Source organism: Scardinius erythrophthalmus (assembly GCF_964197995.2).
Source record: "Scardinius erythrophthalmus genome assembly, chromosome: 10".
In the NCBI taxonomy this organism is placed as follows: Eukaryota; Metazoa; Chordata; class Actinopteri; order Cypriniformes; family Leuciscidae; genus Scardinius; species Scardinius erythrophthalmus.
The window spans coordinates 13,528,547-13,552,291 of NC_138230.1; the positions used below are offsets into that span (position 1 = coordinate 13,528,547).

Genomic DNA, 23,745 nt, shown 5'->3' on the forward strand with positions numbered 1-23,745 from the left:
ATACTGTTATTTGTTCTCATTTTATGTTTATTGTGATCCTCACAATTTTCATTATTATTATTATTATTTTAAAGAAACTGATGGAGAAATTCAGCACTGATGTTTTTACTGTAAGCTCCAAGGCATTTTTCAAACAAAATCCAAATTCGGATCATACTGAAACAGGTAATGTATAACCAAAGGAAAGTGAGAAGTGTGGTTGCTTTGCCATTAATGTATTTCAGTGGTTCTCAACCCTGTTCCTGGAACCTCCCCAACACTGCACATTTTGCATGGGTGCTTCTCAAATGGAAGGTTGCATTTCTCTGCTGCCACATCTTTAAGCACCATCAAAGGCCATTTAAATATGAAGGGTCTTTGGAAAGCAGCCTTTGTATTATATCCTTCATTGAGAGTATTTTGAAGAATGCATCAAGTATATCCTCCACGTCCTCCAGTCACCCTCAATTATTTGCACACATACCAATTTACAAACGTGCGTGTCCAATTTAATTATGTAAAGCAATACACAAAATGATTAAGGAGATGATGTTTTCTTTTTTTTTATTGTAAATTAATCACATAATGGTTAACTGTCCATGTAAACCACTGAGAGACATTTACAGTTATGCATTAATAGAAAGTCAGATTTTTTTATAAAGAATTTTTCCATAATTTTCTTAAAGTCATTTATAATAATATGTTGTGCTATTTTTGGTGGCAGAAACCCTTATGGCATAGCTGTGCAGAATTACCTGACTGTCTCATAATATCGTTAAATGCTGAAAAGCACTCTAGTCAAGAAGGACTGGACTAGGAAGGATGCAACCTTCCATTTAAGAAGCACTGTATGTCTCCTTGATTAAACACACCTGAATCAGGTCACCAGTTTATTAGTAGAGACTCCAAGACCTGAAAAAGTGTGTCTTTTGAAAAGGAAACATTCAAAATGTGCAGTTCAAGATACTTTGAGTTTTCAATATTCTTTATTCTTTGAAAATAAAATACATTTTGGAAATTGTCTATACAGAAATACCAAAGCTGCTGGAAGTTCTGAAGAATATTAACAAGAGCATAAACCGAAAACAGACTAGAGATTATGTCAATGCTGCAAAGGGAGTGCTGTCCTTGATCCAGTTTTTCTCACCGAAAACAAACCAAGAAACGGTACGAGTAAGAATTGCTTATATACTTAAAATGCACATGCTTCACAGAAAGTAGTCAGCAAGTATTGTCTCATTTTTATGGATGTTTTTAAAGGTTGACACAAAAGTCCTTGAAGACCTGAAGAACAATCTAACGGAGGCACTAAAAGAGATTGATTGTCTGTTTGACAAATTTCATGAGAGTCTGGACAAGTGTCTCTCAGAGGGTGTAGAAAAGTCAGTGAGATTATCTGTTGCTACTGCACAGACAAAACTGATAAAACCTGTAAGTATGATTACTTTTAAATTAGTTTTTGTCAAAATATTGCATTTATATTTTAATCACATTTGACATTCCTTTTCAATTTATATCTTTGACGTCATTGCTGCAGTTACTGCTTTTGTGTTTTAACTCAGGATGCAAGAGATAACAGAGGATTTTATAAAATACTTAAAGCTTTATGCAAGAATAGAGGACGCTATTGGTCAAAAAAAAGGGGCATCCAAGATCTCAACAAGTGTTTGGCCACACACATGCAGGAAAGCCTGAATGAGAAATTTAATGATATTTTTCCTCCGTAAGTCTTGCTGAAGCTATGAGAGTGTGCTTAATATTATTTCCTTTGTACTATATCTATCTATCTATCTATCTATCTATCTATCTATCTATCTATCTATCTATCTATCTATCTATCTATCTATCTATCTATCTATCTATCTATCTATCTATCTATTATTATTATTATTATTATTATTATTTTATTTGTCTAATTCTGGTAATGATCCATGGAAGATGAACATTTACCATTATTTACTCTCTACTTTTTTCTGTCGGTCCAGTGTCAATGCCAAAACAGAGAAATCATTGCAAGCACACCTTGATGGAGTCAGTATCATCCAAAGGGACAAAACATCCTGCAGATCTTCTTTGTTACATCACATTCAGAACTTCATCATAACACGGGTACGTACCTTCAGTTATTCTGCAAATCGCTTTCAGATTTAATGAATTTAAAACAATCAAACGTGTTGTCTACACACACACACACAAACACACACACACACACACACACACACACACACACACACACACACACACACACACACACACACACACACACACACACACACACACACACACACACACATATATTTATATTTATATATACATACATACATACATACATACATACATATATATATATATATATATATATATATATATATATATATATATATATATATATATATATTAGGGCTGTCAAACGATTAATCGCGATTAATCGCATCCAAAATAAAAGTTTGTTTTTACATATTATATGTGTTTACGGTGTATAATTATTTTCTATATATAAATACACACACATGCATGTATATATTTAAGAAAAATCTGTTATTTATATATGAAATATTTATATATAATATAAATAATATATAATATAAATATATATACACAGTATATACATGCAAATATTTCTTAAATATTTGAGAATATGCCTCTAAGTGCCATCTGAAATTTTCTTCTAGAATGATCATTGTTATCAAGCTTGTATATTTAAATTCAGTAATTTCACTTAAATGTCAATGAAAATGACCTATTAATTGTCATTTAAGTGAAATTACTGAACTTAATTATACGAGCTTGATAAAAATGATCATTCTGTAAGAAAATCTCAGATGGCATTTAGAGGCTTTTGCATCTGAACTCTTCATATATATATATATATATATATATATATATATATATATATATATATACAACTTTTCTACTAAAACAGCTTTTTGAATTTTCAGCACTATTATCTCATATTTGCGTTTAAAATTGTTTAATTTGCCAATTCTTACACCTTATGTGTATATATATATATATATATATATATACACTACACCTTATGTGTATATATATATATATATATATATATACACATAAGGTGTAAGAATTGGCAAATTAAACAATTTTAAACGCAAATATGAGATAATAGTGCTGAAAATTCAAAAAGCTGTTTTAGTAGAAAAGTTGTAAACCATGTAAAGAGATATTAATGGAAAAGTTACCTCTCAATTGAGCATAACACATTATATTAACATATCTACAGCTGTCACAAATGATTTAATGTTCTTTTTTTTATTCTGACCCTCTTAAAAAGGAAAACAAACTGAAAGCATCATTAAGTAGAAAGGTGGTTGATAAGAAGAAGGAAATGTATTCATCAATCTCAGCAATGATTCAGAAAAAAATGTCTGCTGGCTATGAAGGTAAGTCAGCATTTCTTTCCAGTCAGAAGCCTAATATATGTTGTATGAAATAGAGACCATTATTAGGGGCCAAGCACCGAAGGTGCGGAGGCACCTATTGTATCTGTTCCCGTTCTTATTATTATTCTTCATTTTTCCGACTGGGAGTCTATGGCAGCCCATAGAACCGATTGCGGGAAAGTTGTTTTGGTTTGACATTCTGATAGAGGACAGTCCCAACATTAAATACACCAATTTTGGTGTTTCTAAGTCATTCCCTCTAGCGCCACCACCTGTCCAAAGTTTCACTTTTATTTTGCTAATAACTTTTGAACCGTAAGGTCAATCAACAAAATTATTTTTTCCTCTGATTCCTGAGCTCATGCCAATTCGATTGCACCCTATGACGTCATTTCCCGGCATATAAATATGCCCGACATTTTGAATATGCTGAAAAAGCTACTTTTTCGAACTCGTCCTAGACGGTTTGTCCGATTTGCACGAAAATTGAACCAGATAATCTTCAGGTAGTGCTGACAAAAAGTTATGGAATTCAAATTGATTCGTCAAACCGTTTTCAATAAACCCACAAATAAATTTTATATAGCGCTAGCAAAAACAGTCGTAAGGCTGTATCTCCGCAACGGTTTATCGTATTCAGACCAAACTTGGTATATGCACTCACAAGCATGACCTGAGGCAACCTGCTGCGTTTCGTCGCAGCGCCACCTACTGGTCCGGAGATATGAATAATGGCTATTTTTGCTTATAACTTCTGAACAGTTTGTCCAAAAATCATAAAATTGGTCTCGTTAGATTCAGGGCGACATGCCGAGTCGATTGATATCCAATTTTACCATATCGGCCATTTTGACTGTCGGCCATTTTGAATTTTGCGCTTGTGATTTAGCGCTTAAAAAACATTTGGCTATATCTTCGAAACCGTTTGTCCGATCGAGACGAAACCACCGTCAGAAGTTTGGAAACATAGGTCGATAGCTAGACGCTAATGCCCAAATGCGAAAATATTGATGTTTAGGGGTATTAAAATTCAATCAAAGTCATGTGTCAGTCATTTTTTACGTGTTTTTTCATATAAATGTCTATAACTCTAAAGCAAATTGAGATATTTTCACCAAAACTGACACACATATGTATGGGCTCACTCTGAGGACACGTAAAAAAAATTGTGGGACTGAGCCTCTTGGTGGCGCTATAATAGAACAAAACATGAAATTCCCATTGACTTCAATACAGTTTTGTGAGATAAAATGCTATTTTCATTCAACATCTACTTTTTCAAACTCCTCCCACACCGTTTGTCCGATTTTCACCAAAATCGAATCGTATCATCTCCAGACTGTGCCGACTAAAAGTTATGGATTTCGTGTCAATTGACGAAACCGTTTTCATATAGCGCAGCAGCAAATTTGAGGCATGATGCTAAAAGCTTTATTCAGGCTTTATCTCTGCAATGCCTTGACATATTGACACCAAACTTTGTATGTGTCATTGTCACTTCACTCTGACCACATTACATCAGTTTTGTTAACTGCGCCACCTATTGGTCGAAAGTGATAATCCATTAAATCATATTTTTAATTCTTGTGTCTATGATTTTTCAGGCATTTTGCCTAAAATCCTCTTTAAATGTCTTTAATTGCTCATTGTTGCAGTTGGTCTGACACTTTCAGACATGTCGAAATGTCTTGTCGTCTTATTCTGCTTGGCCCCGGTAATTGCTGCTTGCAGCTATATTTATTATTGTCATTATTATTATTATAATCAACACAAACTGAATGATTATTTCAAAAAAGAAAGAAAATGCTTTAATCTGGGCTTACTGGAAAAAATATTCACACTGCAATGGAGTTGTGTAAAGATTTGTTTCATATTTAATAATCTAATTGGTCCCACTTTATATTAAGTGGCTTTAAGTACTATGTACTTACATGTACTTACATTTATATTAATAATTTGATACAATGTACTTATTGTGTAACTACATGTTTTTACATTGTACTTACATTTTAAAAAATTCCTGCATGTAATTACAGCTGTAATTAATTTATGTAATTACATTTGTAATTACAGTTGACCCTTCCCTTACACCTTAAACCTACCCAATCCACCACACCTGTCCCTAACCTTACCCGTATCACACCTCAATAGCAGCAAAAGTGTTTTACAATACAACATGAACACAATAAGTACATTGTACTTATTTTTTGATGTAAGTGCATAGTACTTAACGCCACTTAATATAAAGTGGGACCATCTAATTTAATAAAAACATGAATTGTCTTGGCACTGAGAGACATTGTAACTATTCACATATTATTTGCAACAGTATACTGTAAAAAATAGATCAGTTGCTGCATTACATTTTTAAGTATAATCAAATTGGCTGTATGTAATTTCAACTTAAATTATATTAAACCGACTTAATCAAGTTGAAATTAACGTTAAATTATTTTGATGAGCTTAAATAATGGAAAAACATGTTACCATGCTTATTAATCATATCACAACCTGCATAGCAAAGAGATTTTTTTACTGTAGTGTTTGCATGTCTCCATGTTAAAGATGAATACTAATACTTATTTCAGAAGTCACAAGAGTAAAAGGAAAAGGAGCCTTGGAGAAAATGCAGGACATTCTGACAGACAAAATTGAATCTTTAAAAGTCAAGATGTTCAACGATGCCAAAACTGAGTTCCTTGACATATTCAAAACTTTAAAGGTATTCATTATGCAATTATGTTGCTGCAGATGCTTTCTGAACCAACCAACATAATGCACAAATTACATTAATTACAATTAAAACATCTAAAATATTGAGCAATTTTTGCTCAATTTCCAGTTTAAAAACAAAAACAGAAAATCTACAAAAACATAAAAATATAAAATAAGTAATAAGTTTCTTGCCATATCTTACCCCAAACTTCTCATGTTTCTTTGTAAAGCTATACATAAAGGATACCTTTGATACTGAGCTGAAAAGATCAATGGAACCCTTTCATTACAAAACCACTCTGTTAGGTAAGTAAGCTTTTTATTAAATCACATTACAAAATATTCAATCAATGATTTAGTAATGTACCAAGCTCATTTTGGATTACATAACACACTGAGGCTAAGCAGGATCGAGCCTGGTTAGTACATAAATAAGAGACCTCCTACACTAAGGCATTGTCTGGTCTGCACATTTTTTAGGTCTAACATGCTCAGTTCAGTTCATGGAGCTTTTTGTTAATGAACTGATGATCTGAATCAGGTGTTTTAAATATGGGAGACATACAAAATGTGCCCATGCAGGGATGGGTGATCAGGACTATAAGGAACACTCTGAATATCTCTGTATCACATGTGTCATATTGGTAAATCATCTGCTTGTACAACCCAATTTCCAGAAAAGTTCAAGAATCAAGAATCTGTGATTTGTTAATTCTCTTTAACCTTTTTTGAACTAAAAAAAAAAAAAAAGATGTCCAATGTTTTCATTGACCAACAAAATTGTATTTTGTAAATATTTTTTTTTTTTAATTTTGGCTGCAACAAACTTCAAAAAAGTTGTGTCAGAGGCATGTTTACTTCTGTCACATCACCTTTAAATAAAAAATAAAATAAAATAAAAAATAGTTTGGGAATTGACAGCTTATGTCAAAAACAGCAATATCAAATTGATGGGTAAGAGAGAATGTCATCCTATTTTACCACAGAAACAAGAGTTTAAACAATCCTATGTAATGTGAAGTCTTGACTAATTAATCTCAACTACCACTCCCTAATCTGTAACATCTGTCTTTAGATGTCTCAAGAGAGATCGAACAGCTGGAGAGATTTGCAGAGCAACTGTCAAAAACTGAGGTCACTGAGCAACAAGGAGCAGAATGAACAGAAGAACACATGTAACACATTTCAGTAAATGTTTTCATTAGTTTTACATTAGATCGTATTGCTTTACTTATATTAATGTGTTGGTATTAGTTTTTTAAATGGTTTACTTTTATCATAATTGTGTTTTATTTTAGGGTGAAAACTGCACGATACACAAACCATGTATTGAGTTATTGATTTTTTTTTATTGTGACAGTTTACAGCAAGAAATGGAAATCCCACTTAAAAGCTTGGTGCAGCTGTCCAATTTTCTAGAAAATTTATGGGTGATTTGTTGAGATGGGAATGAAACAAGGTTTTTTTTTTTTTTTTTTTTTTTTTGCAATAGTACAAAACTGCTCTGTTTTTTTATATGCCTATTGTTAGTGTAAATAATTTAGTTTTATTTTTATATCATGTACATCTTTGAAATTTCTTCATCTTATTTAGCATGAAAGTAAATTCATTTCATTTTTAATACTAAATCTGTTAGCATTTGTGATGAACAACTGTCAGCCATTTCGCCTTCCACTGACCTGAGCATGAGAAGAAATGCTGAAACAGCATTCACAGACAGAGCTCGCCTCATTCACAGCACTCAATTCAAACAGAAAGAGCTGTGGTGACCAGGTAACAACAGAAAAAGAAACATCCGCTGGAGTTATTTCATTTGAATAAATAAATGTGGCTTTTTTTTCTTTTTTGTAACTTGTAAAATTGCAAATGTGTTGTTAAATATATAAACAAGGGATGCAAAGTGCTGTATAAATTAAAACCTACTGATGCTTTTTAGGTTAGGAATGTTCAGTCGGTGTAATCTTTAAGTGTTTTGGACTATAATCTTCTTGTATTAAATCATTAAAAAAATATCTAATTGAAATTTCTATTTTGATTTAATTATCAATAAATAATAAAAACATATACTGTTTATTTATAATGATTGCTTACAAATATAAATGTAAAATGTCTTTAATGTTGTTCTCAGAAAGCACAAAATGTACTTAAATATAATATTGTACATGAATCATTATTACAGTGATATTGGCTTTGATCCATCCACCCATAACATTCAAGCACAAGCTTTGCCATTAATGATATATAAATATCATTGGTCCTCACAACTGTCACTGATCTCTTTAAACATTCATTGTCAAATGGTTAAACTGTTAAAAGGATACTCCACTTTAAAATGAAAATTCTGTCATCATATACTCACCCTCATGTTGTTTTAATCCTTTAGGGTGGAGGTGACAGCAGGAACCAGGCAACAGCAAGTGGATGTCAATAGGGAAATGCAAATGGTGGCTTACTGATGTTTGGTTCTGTGCAGGTAAACTGGATCTGGAATACTGAAGTAACAATCTCAGGTAGGTAGTCTCTATGAGGAACTGATGAGAACAGACCCTGACATGAGGGTGAAACGGGTATATAAAGGGTGTGTTGATGAGGGAGTGCAGGGCATCAGGATTCTACTGATGATCTGCAGCAGGTGTGGTGATGGCTGACTAAGTGCAGGTTGGGACCAGGAGGGATGCTGGGAAATGTAGCTGACGGGCACTGAGCTGGTGACTGGTGACTGTGACACATATAGCTGGCAAAATAAACACACAACAACAAAAAGTTACTTTATTAACAACAAATAATAATCCTTCCACCAAACAAAGTAGTTTAGCAGAATAGTTGTCAATGTCAAGTATCACACAGATACAGAAACACACAGACAAAGCAGCGCAATTTGTGCTACAATACAATTAGGTCACAGGTGTGTTTTTACACAAGTGTATTTTACAACGTCCCAGGCAAATCATAATCAAGGACCGTAACCATCTGTTTTATAAATACACATAAGGGATAACAAATGCCCTGATAACAAATGCACTGGAAACACCGCACACCTGGACACTGTTGGGGTGGGGTTTTAAATAAAAAGTCAAAATATTACCATGAGACAACCACTCCACAATAATATCAGACAGAAAGCTAAAACCCAACTCCCACGCTGATCTATCAAAAAAAAAAAAAAAAAAAAAAAAACTAATGGATTAATAAAAGTAATCAATATGACCGTATATACAACATTGATGTCTGAATTGTAGTTTTATTGTTATCTTTTATTCATTGAGCTTTTGTGAACATAATACACAATTTATAATTGACATGACTAATGTCATTTTCTGCATAAATTATATATTTAATTGACTTTAAAATACTCTCTTTTACAGACAAATTATATTTTTAGATTTTAATTTCTGCTTGGTTTTTAATATTAGAAAAACATTAAGATTAAAGTGCATTTAATTATTGTGATATATATGCAAACAAAAGACAAATGCAAAGCTTTTAAATGTGCAAAAGACAAATGCAAAGCTTTTAAAGATAATATGCAAAAGAGAAATGCAAACAATATTCCAATCTTGTATTTCCTGATTAAAATATTTGCATCCTGTGAGTCAACAACAAAACATACACGGACGATACTCCTCTTCAAGGCCAGATGAAACATACCAAATCACAAAACAAATAGCATAGTTGATATATAAAACTGGATGACTAGTTATTTCCTATCACTTTATTTAGAAAAAACAAACAGATTTTAATTATTGGACCAAAAAACTCAACACATGCTCTGTTAACCTGGGTGTGCTATTTGATAAACTTTTGATAAACCCATATTAAACAATGTTTTTCCATCTTAAATTATCTCTAAATTACATCATAATTAATGATCAATCAATTTACCTATTTAGCACCCAAACTCTGAAACAGTCTTCATATTCTTGTTCGGAAGGCAGACACACTCTGTTAATTTAAATCTGGATTAAAGACCCTTCTCTTAACCTAGCATAACATACTGTCACATTTTTTGAAATCCCTTAAGAGATTGTTAGACTGTATTGATTAGGTCAACTGGAATTCAGGAACACTTCCCATAACACCCACTGCGTGTTGCATTAAAAGAGGAATGGCATCTACTTCTATTAGTTTATCTGTCTCATCCTTATCCCGAGGTTACCGTAGTCAGCCGGATCCAGTCCATATCCAGATGGTGGACCCAGAAACCACCACAACACAGGCATTAAATGTCAGTTCAAACCATGACAATTAGATGAGCCCTATGGACAGATCTGCAGTGAAGACCTCGACAACCAAACAAGTGCTCTACAGACCCCTAAGGCCAGCTATGAATGAGCCATGCCATCCAACATAGTTTCATCATGCTTACAGTCATTGAAAAGCCACTCATCTATACAGGCTAAACGACAGTTCCACCTTCCTGTTTCAAACTGCTGAACAGACTACAACTCTTGAAAATCAGTCAAAATCTGACACGTGTTGCTGCCTGGAATCATAAATCACACCATATTCATTAATTTGGCCAAAGGAGAACTGGCCTCCTGATTGAGCCTGGTTTCTCGACAAGTTTTTTTCCTCCTTTTCTGTCACATGATGGAAATTGGGTTCCTTGGCACTGTCGCTTTTTGCTTGCTTATTGGGGTTAAAAAGACACTTGATATTCAGTAATTCTGCATTATCGATTTGACTGCACTTGACACTATTGGATGAGTAATCCATAAGTAGTCCGTATGATATGACTCATGTCATGATTTGCATGCAAGTTCAAACACAGAGCTTCAAAAGAGATGCAAAAGAGAGATGCAAATAATAGGCAAACTCATGTGTTTCTTTGTTAACACGTGTTAGGTGCGTCTTAAACTTCTTGACATGTGCTTTCACTTTTTCCCTATTCATATTTTCTTGGCAGACTAAAGCTCAGGATTTAGTAATTAAAGAGATAATAATTCAGTAAAACAAAATTCACTAAAGACAAATTTTCTCTGAGTGTTTAATTTGATATCGTAATGTTTTAAGTCTGTTTAATCGTAAGTCCGCACTCAAAAGCTAAGTCTGTACAGACGAACATTCCCAATTTAAATCTAGATCGAAAACGCAGCATTCGCATAATGCACCTCATAACCTTGTACTCCAGTTATATCAGATCAAATGCACATGATTATCTTTGCTTAATGTTATGAAAAGAAGATATGCTAAATACTACCCAGGTAGTAGAATAAAAGGCCTTACATATACATACATTTTACACTACACACACCAACTTGTGAAGGAAACAGGAGGACTTTTGGACACTTTATTTTTTTGGTTTCTTGGACCTGTCATGCACAACCTGGGGTGCTTCTCAATATCCCTCCTCGTCTCCTATGTCCTCCATCCTATGACCCGGAAACTGATCGAGCTCAGATATCTTGAAGGACATCTCAATTCTCTAATTGCACCACGAGGAGGCGAGGATCGAGGAGTGAGGAGGCTTTCTGAGGAGTTATGATAGAGGATACACGGTGTATCCTATATGCGGAAGAGTTTTATCGACTAAAACGTGATACACATAATAATTCTCCTCCTATCACAATCATTTTAATTTATACTTTACCTTTGCAGTTTATATAAACCACACATCTCACATATTACAACAGGGTATCCTTTATTATTATTTTTTATTATGAATTTCTTAAATAAACAAACATCAACAACATAAGGTTAGATGCTTTGAGCGCTGCTGATGACGCTATGAAGTGACGCTCGAGTGATCAAGTTTTCCAATGTATAAAAAAGCTTTCATTCGATTCCTCTGTCCTTATTTTCTTTCCTTGCAGCCTTCCCTCGTATCTTACAGGGGGAGGAGCTGAGAAAAGCGAAGAAAGGTAACGAGGATGCACAAATAAGAAATGAGAAGCACCCTGATATTCTCCATTTCATTTAGTGTTGTGTTGGGACAATACATTTCAGGGTTAGTTCACCCAAAAATGAAAATTAGCCCATGATTTATTCACCCTGAAGTCATACTATAGGTTTATATGACAATCTTCCAGGCCTGTCGCGACAAGGCAAGCAAACCAAGCAATTGCTTGGGGCCCCGAGCTGACCTGGGGCCCCAAGACAACGACTAGTTAAGAATAAAATGCAACGACAAACTGTGTGAGCGCCCCTTTGATAGTCAATTACCCCTTTTCCACCAACAAGAACCGGGTGCTGGTTCAGAGCCAGAGCCAAAGCTGGTTCAGAGTTGGTTCGACTGACGAGCTTACTAAGAACCGGTTTGCCTTTCCACTGGCTAGAGAGCCACAACAGAGCCAGATCTTACGTCACTGTATACGTCTCATGTTGCCCAGCAACCGCTAGTGCGGTAGCGCCAAACACAAACACGCCAGGCTTGTTCTCGAGATGCATCGGCTTCTCGCAGATCGATCGCCGCATGATATCAAAGCACTGCGATAGCGATCTAAAAGCACAAGGAGTCGTATGCTCTCCAAACACTCCCGCAGCTCCGATCGGTCCTCGCCGCTCCGATGCATCTCGAACAAGCCATCAACAATAACGGACGTTGCAATACTATGGATGCTCATGGGTTTGCAAAAATACATCGGAATCCAACGCGTTTGTGCAGCTCGCCGTAACTTACATAGACGGATATTATAATCGAGCTGCTATTAGCTCGACTAGCTGCTATTTAAAAATGGCGGTCACAAGTTTCTATTCGTCTTGTTGGTCACGGTAACCCCGCCCCCAGCAAAGAGACGCAAGCGGTTCTTTCTTGGCTCCGTTCTAGACCCTGCAATGATTTGGTGCTACTTAAGAACCAGTTTTACTGGTTCGGAGCTGGTGCTTTGGCGGTGGAAAAACAAAGAACCGATTTGAAACTAGGCTCTGGCTCCGAACCAGCACCATCTCTGCCTTGGTGGAAAAGGGGTAAGAGAGGTAAAGTGCAATGACACTGTTATCGGGATCCCCCTCAAGGGGCCCCCCTCAGTAGTCGCTGACAGCAGCCAGCCAACCACGGTTTTCAAACCGAACGGTTCGTTGGACCATTTTTCCTGCCGACCAAAATTTCGTCATTTCAAATGTAGGCGCGTTGTATGGGGCGCCGTTTGTAAAGCAGCTCACGCTGAAAATAACAGCAATATTTTGTCACATTTAGCTTTAAACAATGTTTAAAAAACTGGTATGAATTTTTGACGGTCACTTTTTACCACATTTACAACAATATTTGTCAACTTAGAGATATTTTAAATAGTTAAATCTAAATATTAAATGTTACACCTAAATGTTAAATATAAATCTAAATCTAAATGTTAAATGTTAAATCTAAATATTAAATCTAAATCTAAATGTTAAATCTAAATGTTAAATCTAAATCTAAATCTAAATGTTGAATCTAAATGTTTTGGGTGAAACTAAATATTTAACTAATATGCAAATTCAAAATGCCGGTAACCGGAAGTGCCAAAATAAAAGCTCGAGGTGGTCAGTCTGTGTTTATAGCATGGTTTACTTTATAGTGTCAAATAACGAATAAAAATCATCTCATAATAATAACTATAATATAAAGATAATAACTACCTAAAATAATAAACACGTTTGGAGAAACTGTAGAGTTTCGTGATGAGAGTAATGACATGACATTCAGTCAAAGTGAGCCCCCTAGTGGCTGGCTATTATGGCTACAGGTTATAAGTTCCGCACTTTTCATAAAAGTTACACTAGCCTACTCTTCAAATACAGTTTCTCCAAACGTGTTTATTATTTTAGGTAGTTATTATCACGATAATCCATGTCCAAGAGTCCATTTCCTCGAATGAGATGGTTTTTATTCGTTATTTGACACTATAAACCATGCTATAAACACACACTGACCACCTCAAGCTTTTATTTTGGCACTTCCTGCTACCGGCATTTTGAATTTGCATATTAGTTAAATATTTAGTTTCACCCGAAACATTTAGATTTAACATTTAGATTTAGATTTAACATTTAGATTTAGATTTAACATTTAGATTTAGGTTTAACATTTAGATTTAGATTCAAAATTTAGATTTAGATACATCATTTAGATTTAGATTTAGATTTAACATTTAGATTTAGATTTAACATTTAGATTTAATGTTTAGATTTAGATTTAACATTTAGATTTATATTTAGCATTTATATTTAACATTTAACATTTAGGTGTAACATTTAATATTTAGATTTAACTATTTAAAATATCTCTAAGTTGACAAATATTGTTGTAAATGTGGTAAAAAGTGACCGTCAAAAATTCATACCAGTTTTTTGAACATTGTTTGAAGCTAAATGTGACAAAATGTTGCTGTTATTTTCAGCGTGAGCCGCTTTACAAACGGCGCCCCATAGCGTTGAGCGTCTCTCAAAATGTAGAGACGCCGGGGCGACCACAACATTGCCCAACATCAAATGGCAAACGTAATGCAACCGGAATGAAACTGCTCGTTATTGTGTGGTTGACGGACCGTTTATCAGTTTGGACCAGTGCAGCGCGAGCCGATCTTGATCAAGCGACACTGTTACTACACAGCGCTAATAACTAAGAGATCCCGTAAAGAAAGCATTTGAATTCGCCACAGAAGTAATAACATCGCTGCGAGATCTAGTGAGAAACATTCACATAGTTTGGCAGGAATAGTAGGCTATAATGCCTTCAAGTAACATTACGTCGGTTTTATTTTGACATTATGAATACAATGCCCTCAAATGTTAATCTGAACCAGAGCCCGTCTACGGAGAGCCTTGGCACTTCCTATTAGCCCCATTGTATAGATCTTGGTTGCAGTTCCATTAGAATTCCACTGGAGGTGATCGCGGGCGAGTGCAGACTGAATGGGAGTCAATGGGGCTAGATGGCTAAATGTGTCTCTTTCACCCGATTGCCGTTGAGAAATCTCAGATTTGATAGTAGGTTTTGCAAGTTCAACATGGGTTATAGGTCGAAAGTTGAATGAACGAGTACTTATTTCTTTTCGATTTCTTACAGGTTGAGTTGTTGTTGCCCATAACACGCTAGCATTCTGCTAATGACGTCAGCATTCTGACAGTGTATGACTCGATGTTCTCATTGGGGGAACATGACCATCGCCACTTTACGGTCGAGACTCCGTTACCTCGAAAGAGGTGGAGCCCCTTTGCTTATTCCCCGATCTAGCCTTGCCAATTCTTTCCCCCTCTTCCATTGCCAGTGGGCAGCAGTGTGCAGCTCGGGGATGCCACCAAGCCTTCCCATGCACCCTCTGCCCCACCCTGGAGCCAGGTAAGAGTGGGACAACACACTGAGACTCTGCTTCGGGCTGCCTCAGTCCCTCCTGAGCCGAGTCCCTGTGTTCCACCTGGCTGCCCCAACCCGGGTACATCTGTGGTCCCGTTGGTCGCGCTTGCATGGTGTCTGGGAGCCTGGCTAGTGCTTCCCAGTCCGTCTCGCTGGCTGTGGTATATTTTCCCCTAAACCTAACTATTCTGGGGCGTCTCCAATCGACACCCAATTGATCTTACTATCGGTGGCGTCTCCAATCGACACCAATCTTTTATATGGGGCGTCTCCAATTGACACCCAATACCTTAAACTGGGGCGTCTACAAATCAACACCCAATACCTTTATACTCTAGCTCTTGCGTCTTCAGTCGACAACTGGCCGAGTTTTCTAACTAACTTGCTTCCTGAAACTAGCTTCCTGTGCAGGAAAAAATCGACAAAGAGACCTGCAAATGTCCTTTAAATGCTTTAATAACAACCAGTCTTCCCGAGCAGTTCTCAGGGAATCTCTCCCAAGAAGCAAGCCCGGATGAAAAATCTTGTGAGTATTCACTCTAGCTGCTAGTTCAGGTTTGGCTGAAGGCTACAGGTTGTCCGGTCAGAACAATGTCTCACTCAGGTTATATTCCAAATCGTTGTTTTATTAAAGGTGCATAGATGTGTGGTTCTGTGAATACAAAATACAGATATGAATATATAAACAAAACTCAAGAACAATATGAATAAAGCTTATTTGGTAAATTACTGACGAATAAAGGTAAAATATAACACAATACAATTTCTATGATGAAATACTTGAGTTTACAGAACAAAATACAGTGTGCTAACGCTGTGCACGAGCTGTGCATGCGAGCATGGCTACCGCTGCATGTGCCGTCAAACCGAGAGGTAAACAACTATGAGCGCATATGCGCGACCTGAGATACAACGTGCATTACGGTTTATAAGGAATAAATATAACTAATACTCACAACGAATGACATAAATATACATGGAATGGCAGTAATGTCAAAGCAGCCGAATATAATTAAGTAAACAACATTAAATGTAAACACAGATACAGTCGGATTAGCGTTCGTTGAGACTGTTCAGTAATTATGTGATTACTTACTGTAATGCACGCACACGCACAATCTATAAAACTCCTCCGTTTTGGGCTAATACACTATACTCCACTCTACAAACTATATACAATATTCAGCCGATCTCCTTTCCCATTATCATCTGTCAACTTTCTTCTCCGTCACTTTGCGAACTCCGGTGGAAAGTTTTGGAATAGTCCATTTCTCACTGAATGACAGGGGTAACTGGCAGAGTCCATGTGCTGCTAAAAGGGAACACTTTCTACAGCCGCCCCCAAATTCACAGTGTGAATTTGCCGACTTTAAGTGTCTTTGCTACATTAAGTTAAAGCTAGTCGGGAAGAGAGGGCAGACAAATAATCTTGGCTACAGGTCGGGTGTAAGTTTTGCCGTTAACCTGTATTTCCGCAGATCTGATTCTCTTGTCCAACCCAGGAAAGACCTGAACAATTCTCCCAACAGGCCAAAGAGCGCGGGGCAGTTGTTGGTCCACGATCATGACTATGTCCCCGACCTGCATGTCAGCTTCTTCATTCTTCCATTTCTGTCTGATCTGGAGGTTGGGTAGGTAATGCCGAATAAAGTGCTTCCAAAAGTGGTCAGCCAAGAGCTGGCTATGTCTCCATCTCTTTCGGCTCAGGAGTTCAGAGTCTTGGTATACCACTTGCGGTAATGAGGCATCTCGCCGCCCCATCAGCAAGATGTTAGGAGTTACTGGATCTGGATCCGAGATGTCCGAAGAGGTGTAGCCAATGGGTTTGGAGTTGAGAATTCCTTCTATTTCTATGAAGACAGTTCTCAGCACTTCTTCTGTAACTGTCTGGCTGCCAATGGTGACGTGAAGTGCAGCCTTTAGAGAACGGATTTCTCTCCCCCAACATCCACCGAAATGGGGTGAACTGGGTGGATTAAAGATGAATCTTATTTGTTGGCTAGCGAGTTGGGCTTGAAGCTCAGGATGAAGGGCAATGAATGACTCTTTCAGTTCCCTTTCTCCTCCCTTAAAATTGGTGCCTTGGTCTGACAGAAGCTCAAAGGGTTTACCACGTCTGGAGATGAATCGTCGTAAAGCCATCAAGAAGGAATCTGTGTTGATGCTGGTGAGTATGTCAATGTGGACTGCACGAGAAGTCATGCATTTGAAGATGATTCCCCATCTTTTTTCATTCCTGCGTCCCACCTTTATAGTGTAAGGTCCAAAGCAATCCACACCTGTTGAGTAGAAGACAGGTTGATGGATCCTCAATCTGGCAGGTGGGAGGTCCGCCATTTTTGGTGGATGTGGTTGTCCCCGCCATCTCTGACATTCTGAACATTGTCGTTGGTGGTTTCTGACTGCAGCCCGTCCCCGTATCACCCAGTATTTTCGGCGAAGTTCAGCAAACACCCTATCTGGTCCTGGGTGATGTAGTCGATTATCATAGTCCTTGATTACCAGTTTGGTAGTCGGATGAGAGGAGTCAAGGACAATAGGATGTATCGTATCTTCCTCTAGCTGGCTGAATCGACGGAGGCGACCGCCAACACGTATGAGTTGGGTGTCCTCATCAAATTCTGGAGCTAAGCACAGCAAGCGACTATTTTTTGGTAAGGATTTACCTGCTCTTAGGAGGAACAGTTCATCTGGAAATGAGTCAGTTTGGCTCTGACGAAGTACTGTAAGTTCTGCCTCTTTGTGGTCATCTGCTGTTGGGATATCAGTGGCCGCCCCGTTGACATACTGGATGTAAGCCTTCAGTAGCTCTGAAAGCGTATGGTATTTCTGTGGATCGGGAGGAGGTGGAGTGGAGATTGACAGACCAATGAAAATCGGCTTTCTCAGTTCACTGTCCTGATCAATGGTCGTAAGTGGTGGCATCTCTGGCCAATGGTCAATTGTCTGTCTGAGGAATTTTGGCCCCTTATTCCATCTGCTTTCCTGGCCTATGTCACAGATCAGTTTTCCTTTTGTGATGTCATCTGCGGGGTTCTCCTTTGATGGCACGTATCTCCAGTTATCAGACTCTGTGAGTTCTTGGATTTCTGCCACTCTAGTGCCTACGAAAACTTTAAAACGACATGATTGTGACAGCAGCCAGGTAAGGACAGTTGTGGAGTCAGACCACAGAGTAACACTATGGATGGGCAAAGTTAGCTCTGTCTTCAGAACTTTTGCGAGTTGTGCACCTGTGAGTGCTGCACATAACTCCAGCCGTGGAATGGTTTGCTGCTTTTTCGGTGCTACCCGAGATCTACCTGTTACAAAGGAAACTTCCACACTACCTTCAGGATTTTCAGTTCGTAAGTAGGCCACAGAACCGTAGGCTCGTTCTGAAGCGTCGCAGAAAATGTGGATCTGCCTCATGCTGGTAGGCTGATCCAGTTCTTTACTGCAGTAAGACCTTGGCAAAACAATGTGCTGTAAACCATCCAGCTCACTCTCCCATGCTTTCCACAAATTCAACAGGTTCTCAGGCAGACGGGGATCATCCCACTCTCTTTTCTTGTCCCATAACTGCTGTACGATCACCTTGGCCCGGGTTGTGAATGGCACAATATAACCTATGGGGTCATACTGTCTAGCGAGGATATGGTATATGCTCCGCATAGTTGGAAGTGGGTGGTCTGTCTGCCGCTGCTTATAGGAGAGAGTATCTGATGAGCAATTCCAGTGTAACCCAAGAGTTGACTCTTGTGCATCTTGATGACCTTCGCTGAGCCACTGGATGCTACTTTGAGATTGAGCATCAGCTGGCAGGTGGCTGATGACTGATGGATCATTGCTTGCCCACTGTCTCAGGTCAAAGCCTCCAGAACTTAAGAGGCTGCGGAGTCTGTCTACATGACCTTTCGCTCTCTCACTTGAGGTGAAGCTCTGAAGGCAGTTGTCAACATAAAATGATTTCTCTACTGAGAACTGCGTGTCTTCAGACTCACTGTGATCCAGAACGTGCTTCTGTAACGCGTATGTTGTGCAGCAAGGACTGCACGTGGTTCCGAATGGAAGTACTTGCCATTCATACACGTCTGGTGCCTTGTCACTTTGAAGATTTCTCCAAACGAATCTCAGTAGTGGTTTGTCCTCCGGTAAAAGGCGCACTTGGTGGAACATCCCACGAATGTCACTACTAATAGCGATGGAATGTTCGCGGAATCGCAGAAGAACTGACAGAAGAGAAGGACTGAGTGTTGGACCAGGGAGTAAGTACTTGTTCAGATTGTGGCCTTGGTAAACAAACGAACAGTTGAAGACAACCCTTTTCTTCCCATTATGCTCCACCAAATGATGTGGAATGTACCAGCTCTCTTTGGAACAGTCCACCTGCTTAGGAGTGAGTTTCGTGATGTATCCAGCTTGCTGTAACCTGACTATCTCCTCTTGGTAGGCTGCTGCTTGTTCGGGATTCTTGTTCAGACGATTCTCTATTCCCCTTAATTGTGGCAGGACAGCTTCCTTTGGTGCATGTAGACATGGCATACCTTTGGCACGTAGAAGAGGGGTTGCATAGCGCTGGATCCTGTTAACATCCACTCTCACGGTTTTGTCCTGGAGAAGTTGGATGGACTCTTGGTCTTGTCTAGACCTTGTCAGTACCTTTTCATTTCGATATGGAAGAATGTCCATTTTCCACAGTTTCTCCACATTCGCATAAAGGTCGTTACTGGGCTGTAAGCTAGTGAAAAGACATTGCTGTGGGGAAAGACTGCTGGTTAGTTCTTGTGCTGGGCCTTGTAGTGTCCATCCTAGGCGTGTTCTCACAGCAGCAGGGCCACCAGGTGGACCCAGTCTGACTGGTTCTATGGGTGTGATGAGATGAGGGCAGTCAGAACCAATAAGAACTACTGGTTTCACTTTGTGAAGGTGCTTTAGTGGCAGGCCTGCAAGGTGCTTGTACTTCTTCTGGAGTACCTTGACGGGATGCGTATGCTCTGCTAAACCCAGGCTGCTGGCTGTAAATGCGTTCCGTATGCTGAAAGCCTTACGAGGGTTAGCCACTGAAGATACAGTGAAGGTCACAGCCGCCCCGTTAATGGTCTGTGTATCTTGCCTGACTGTACGGAGAACCAAGTCCTCTGGCTGTCCTTTCAGATTTAACTTCTGCACAGCTTCATGTAAGATGATGGTCCGCTCTGACCCATCATCGAGAATTGCATATGCCTCCATGGATTTGTTGCCATTTCGGAGCAGAACTTTAGCCACCTTCAGCAGAATTTTATTGTCACAGGTTGGACGATCCACATACAATACTGCACTGGCTGGAACTGTTTCTTCTGTGGCTCTGCTCTGGTCATTTACATCATGTAAGGCCAGCAAGTGTTTTCTGTTACAAGATGGACAGAGGGCTTTCAGTGTGCAATTGGCAGCATGATGACCACGCCCACAGCGCCAGCATCTATTTTGGCCTTTAATCCAATTCACCTTCTGCTCTTTGTCAAGTAACTTAAAGTTCTCGCAGCCATTCAGGAAATGTCTGTTGTTGTCGCAGTATGGACAGTAAACATTCACCCCTTCTCTCTTAGCAGCAGTTGGTTTGGGTGGATAAACTGGTGATGCTGAGCTGGCCTTTGGTTTCTCTGTACCAAGGAGGATGGTAGTGGGTTTGCGGGGCTGTCTAGAGTCTCTCCTCAGCTCCCTCCTCTGCACTGTCGAAACTCTAGACTGACTGGTATAGTCAGTGTGATCATCCTGAACTTGTAGCTCGTACTCAAGCCAGTCCGCAAAGTCCAATAATGTGGGGATAGTGACATGAAGAGGATGTGTATACCTCTTGAAACCGGACCTGAGATCATGTGGCAGTTTGCTCATCAGTCTGGACACATGTGATCCGCACTCCAACTCGACGTTGCCTTTCTGACCCAGCTGTTCCAACATACTGACCAAGGAACGCACTTGGAGACCGAACATGCGAAAAGTTTTCACATCTCCACTGCGAATGTTTGGTCCATCCATTAGTTCTGCAATGCGTTGTAAGGCTAGCTGATGGGGCTGGCCATACATTTTATTGAGGGCTCTCATGGTGTTTGTGAAAGGAAAGCTTGAGTTACTGTATGAGTCTGCCACAAGTAGGGCTTCTTCCAACTTAAGATGGTCAGTGAGGATCTGATACTTGAATCGCTCTGTTGCATCCTCAGGCAAAATGTTCTCCAATGCTATTCTCAGTCTGGAAAACTCTCTAGGATCAGGGGATGTTAGGAAGGGAATGGTTGGAGAAGGGCCTCTGTACATTTTCTCCTGCATTGATGGAGGCGGATGGAGATGGAGTCTGTAGCCTGGTTGCGGAGGTGGCATACGCTCATATGCTGGGGTCTCAAACTCTGACTGATAAGCTGGAATATGTTGGGAGGAACGAGAGTACCTGGGTTGAGGTGGGTCACTGTAACGCACTTGTGATGGTACTCTATCATGTATTGAGGAGGAAATGTCCATGTTTCTGAAATCCTCAGCTAATCCAGGATGCTCATCCATTTTAGCTGGGCACAGTTCTCTCATGGCCGTAGGTGGAGTTGGTGGGTTTGTCCGTGGGGCTGGAGTAGGACGGAACCGTTGTGGAGTCTCAGGGCTCACCACTGGAGAAAAGGGACCTGGAGATAGCACTGGTAAAGTCACTGGCCTGGAGGGGGCTCCCCTTTCTGCCTTAAGACTTTGAAGTTCCTGATGTAACATGGCATTCTGTTGTCGCATCTCCTGTAATGCTGAAATAATCTCTGGAAGCTGGCTGGTTTGTTGCCGCAAGTCGGCGTTCTCGCGTTTCATCACCTGCAGCATGGCTGTAAGCTCTGCTTCTTCTCGCCCATCGGATCTTTCACTTTGCCATTCATCTCTCAATGTCCACTTATCATAATCTAACTCTTGACTGATAGGAGAAGTCGATTGGGTCCGTCCTACCATACTTGGTGACTGGACCCTGCTATGGCTGAAGTCTGGGAGTGGCTGACGATGTGACAATGGCTCACCAAGCTCGTAGTCCGCTAAATGAGTCGGTGGGTTGATCTGTCTTTGTGGACGCACGACAGGCGTTTCTCTCTCGGGATGAGACATCTCTGTAGCAATTCACCAATCCGGCTCGAAGGACCATGAAAAATCTTGTGAGTATTCACTCTAGCTGCTAGTTCAGGTTTGGCTGAAGGCTACAGGTTGTCCGGTCAGAACAATGTCTCACTCAGGTTATATTCCAAATCGTTGTTTTATTAAAGGTGCATAGATGTGTGGTTCTGTGAATACAAAATACAGATATGAATATATAAACAAAACTTATGAATAAAGCTTATTTGGTAAATTACTGACGAATAAAGGTAAAATATAACACAATACAATTTCTATGATGAAATACTTGAGTTTACAGAACAAAATACAGTGTGCTAACGCTGTGCACGAGCTGTGCATGCGAGCATGGCTACCGCTGCATGTGCCGTCAAACCGAGAGGTAAACAACTATGAGCGCGACCTGAGATACAACGTGCATTACGGTTTATAAGGAATAAATATAACTAATACTCACAACGAATGACATAAATATACATGGAATGGCAGTAATGTCAAAGCAGCCGAATATAATTAAGTAAACAACATTAAATGAGAACACAGATACAGTCGGATTAGCGTTCGTTGAGACTGTTCAGTAATTATGTGATTACTTACTGTAATGCACGCACACGCACAATCTATAAAACTCCTCCGTTTTGGGCTAATACACTATACTCCACTCTACAAACTATATACAATATTCAGCCGATCTCCTTTCCCATTATCATCCGTCAACTTTCTTCTCCGTCACTTTGCGAACTCCGGTGGAAAGTTTTGGAATAGTCCATTTCTCACTGAATGACAGGGGTAACTGGCAGAGTCCATGTGCTGCTAAAAGGGAACACTTTCTACACCGGAGGATCTCAGACAAATTCCATTGAGAATCCCACCGTAAAACACAGATACAACAGTTTTTATTAGAGGTCGACCGATAGTGGATTTACCGATAACGATTAGGTTGGGCCATACTTGCCGATAACCAATTAATCAACCGATAGTTTTTAAAATTGATACTGGATAAAAACAAATTGCACCTTGATCATTCATATTAGTTTGATAGTGCATTAACTATGGTTAACAAATAAAAACCTTAATTTAAAAAATAGTACATGTTAATTAACAAACAAACAATGAACAATCCTTATACAGCAGTTATTAATTTTATTGTAAGTGTTATCATTTCATATAAATCCAAACAGTCATGCTTAAAGATGGCCAACTTTAAATATCTACAACGCCAGAGCATTAAAATGATATAAATATTACATGTATAGTCTCACACTTTTGCTTCTATTTTATAAACTT

General features: G+C 38.7%; 1 protein-coding gene across 1 annotated transcript; it reads left to right on the forward strand.

The window, feature by feature from the left end:
• Nucleotides 1–1,626: 1,626 nt before the first annotated feature.
• On the forward strand, nucleotides 1,627–7,296 carry LOC308696782 (uncharacterized protein). The gene is made up of 6 exons (XM_081375683.1): nucleotides 1,627–1,702; nucleotides 1,965–2,088; nucleotides 3,272–3,380; nucleotides 5,969–6,102; nucleotides 6,326–6,401; nucleotides 7,171–7,296. Exons 1-6 carry the CDS (start codon nucleotides 1,659–1,661, stop codon nucleotides 7,254–7,256), a joined length of 573 nt encoding a protein of 190 aa, XP_081231809.1. The 5' UTR covers nucleotides 1,627–1,658; the 3' UTR covers nucleotides 7,257–7,296.
• Nucleotides 7,297–23,745: the final 16,449 nt, after the last annotated feature.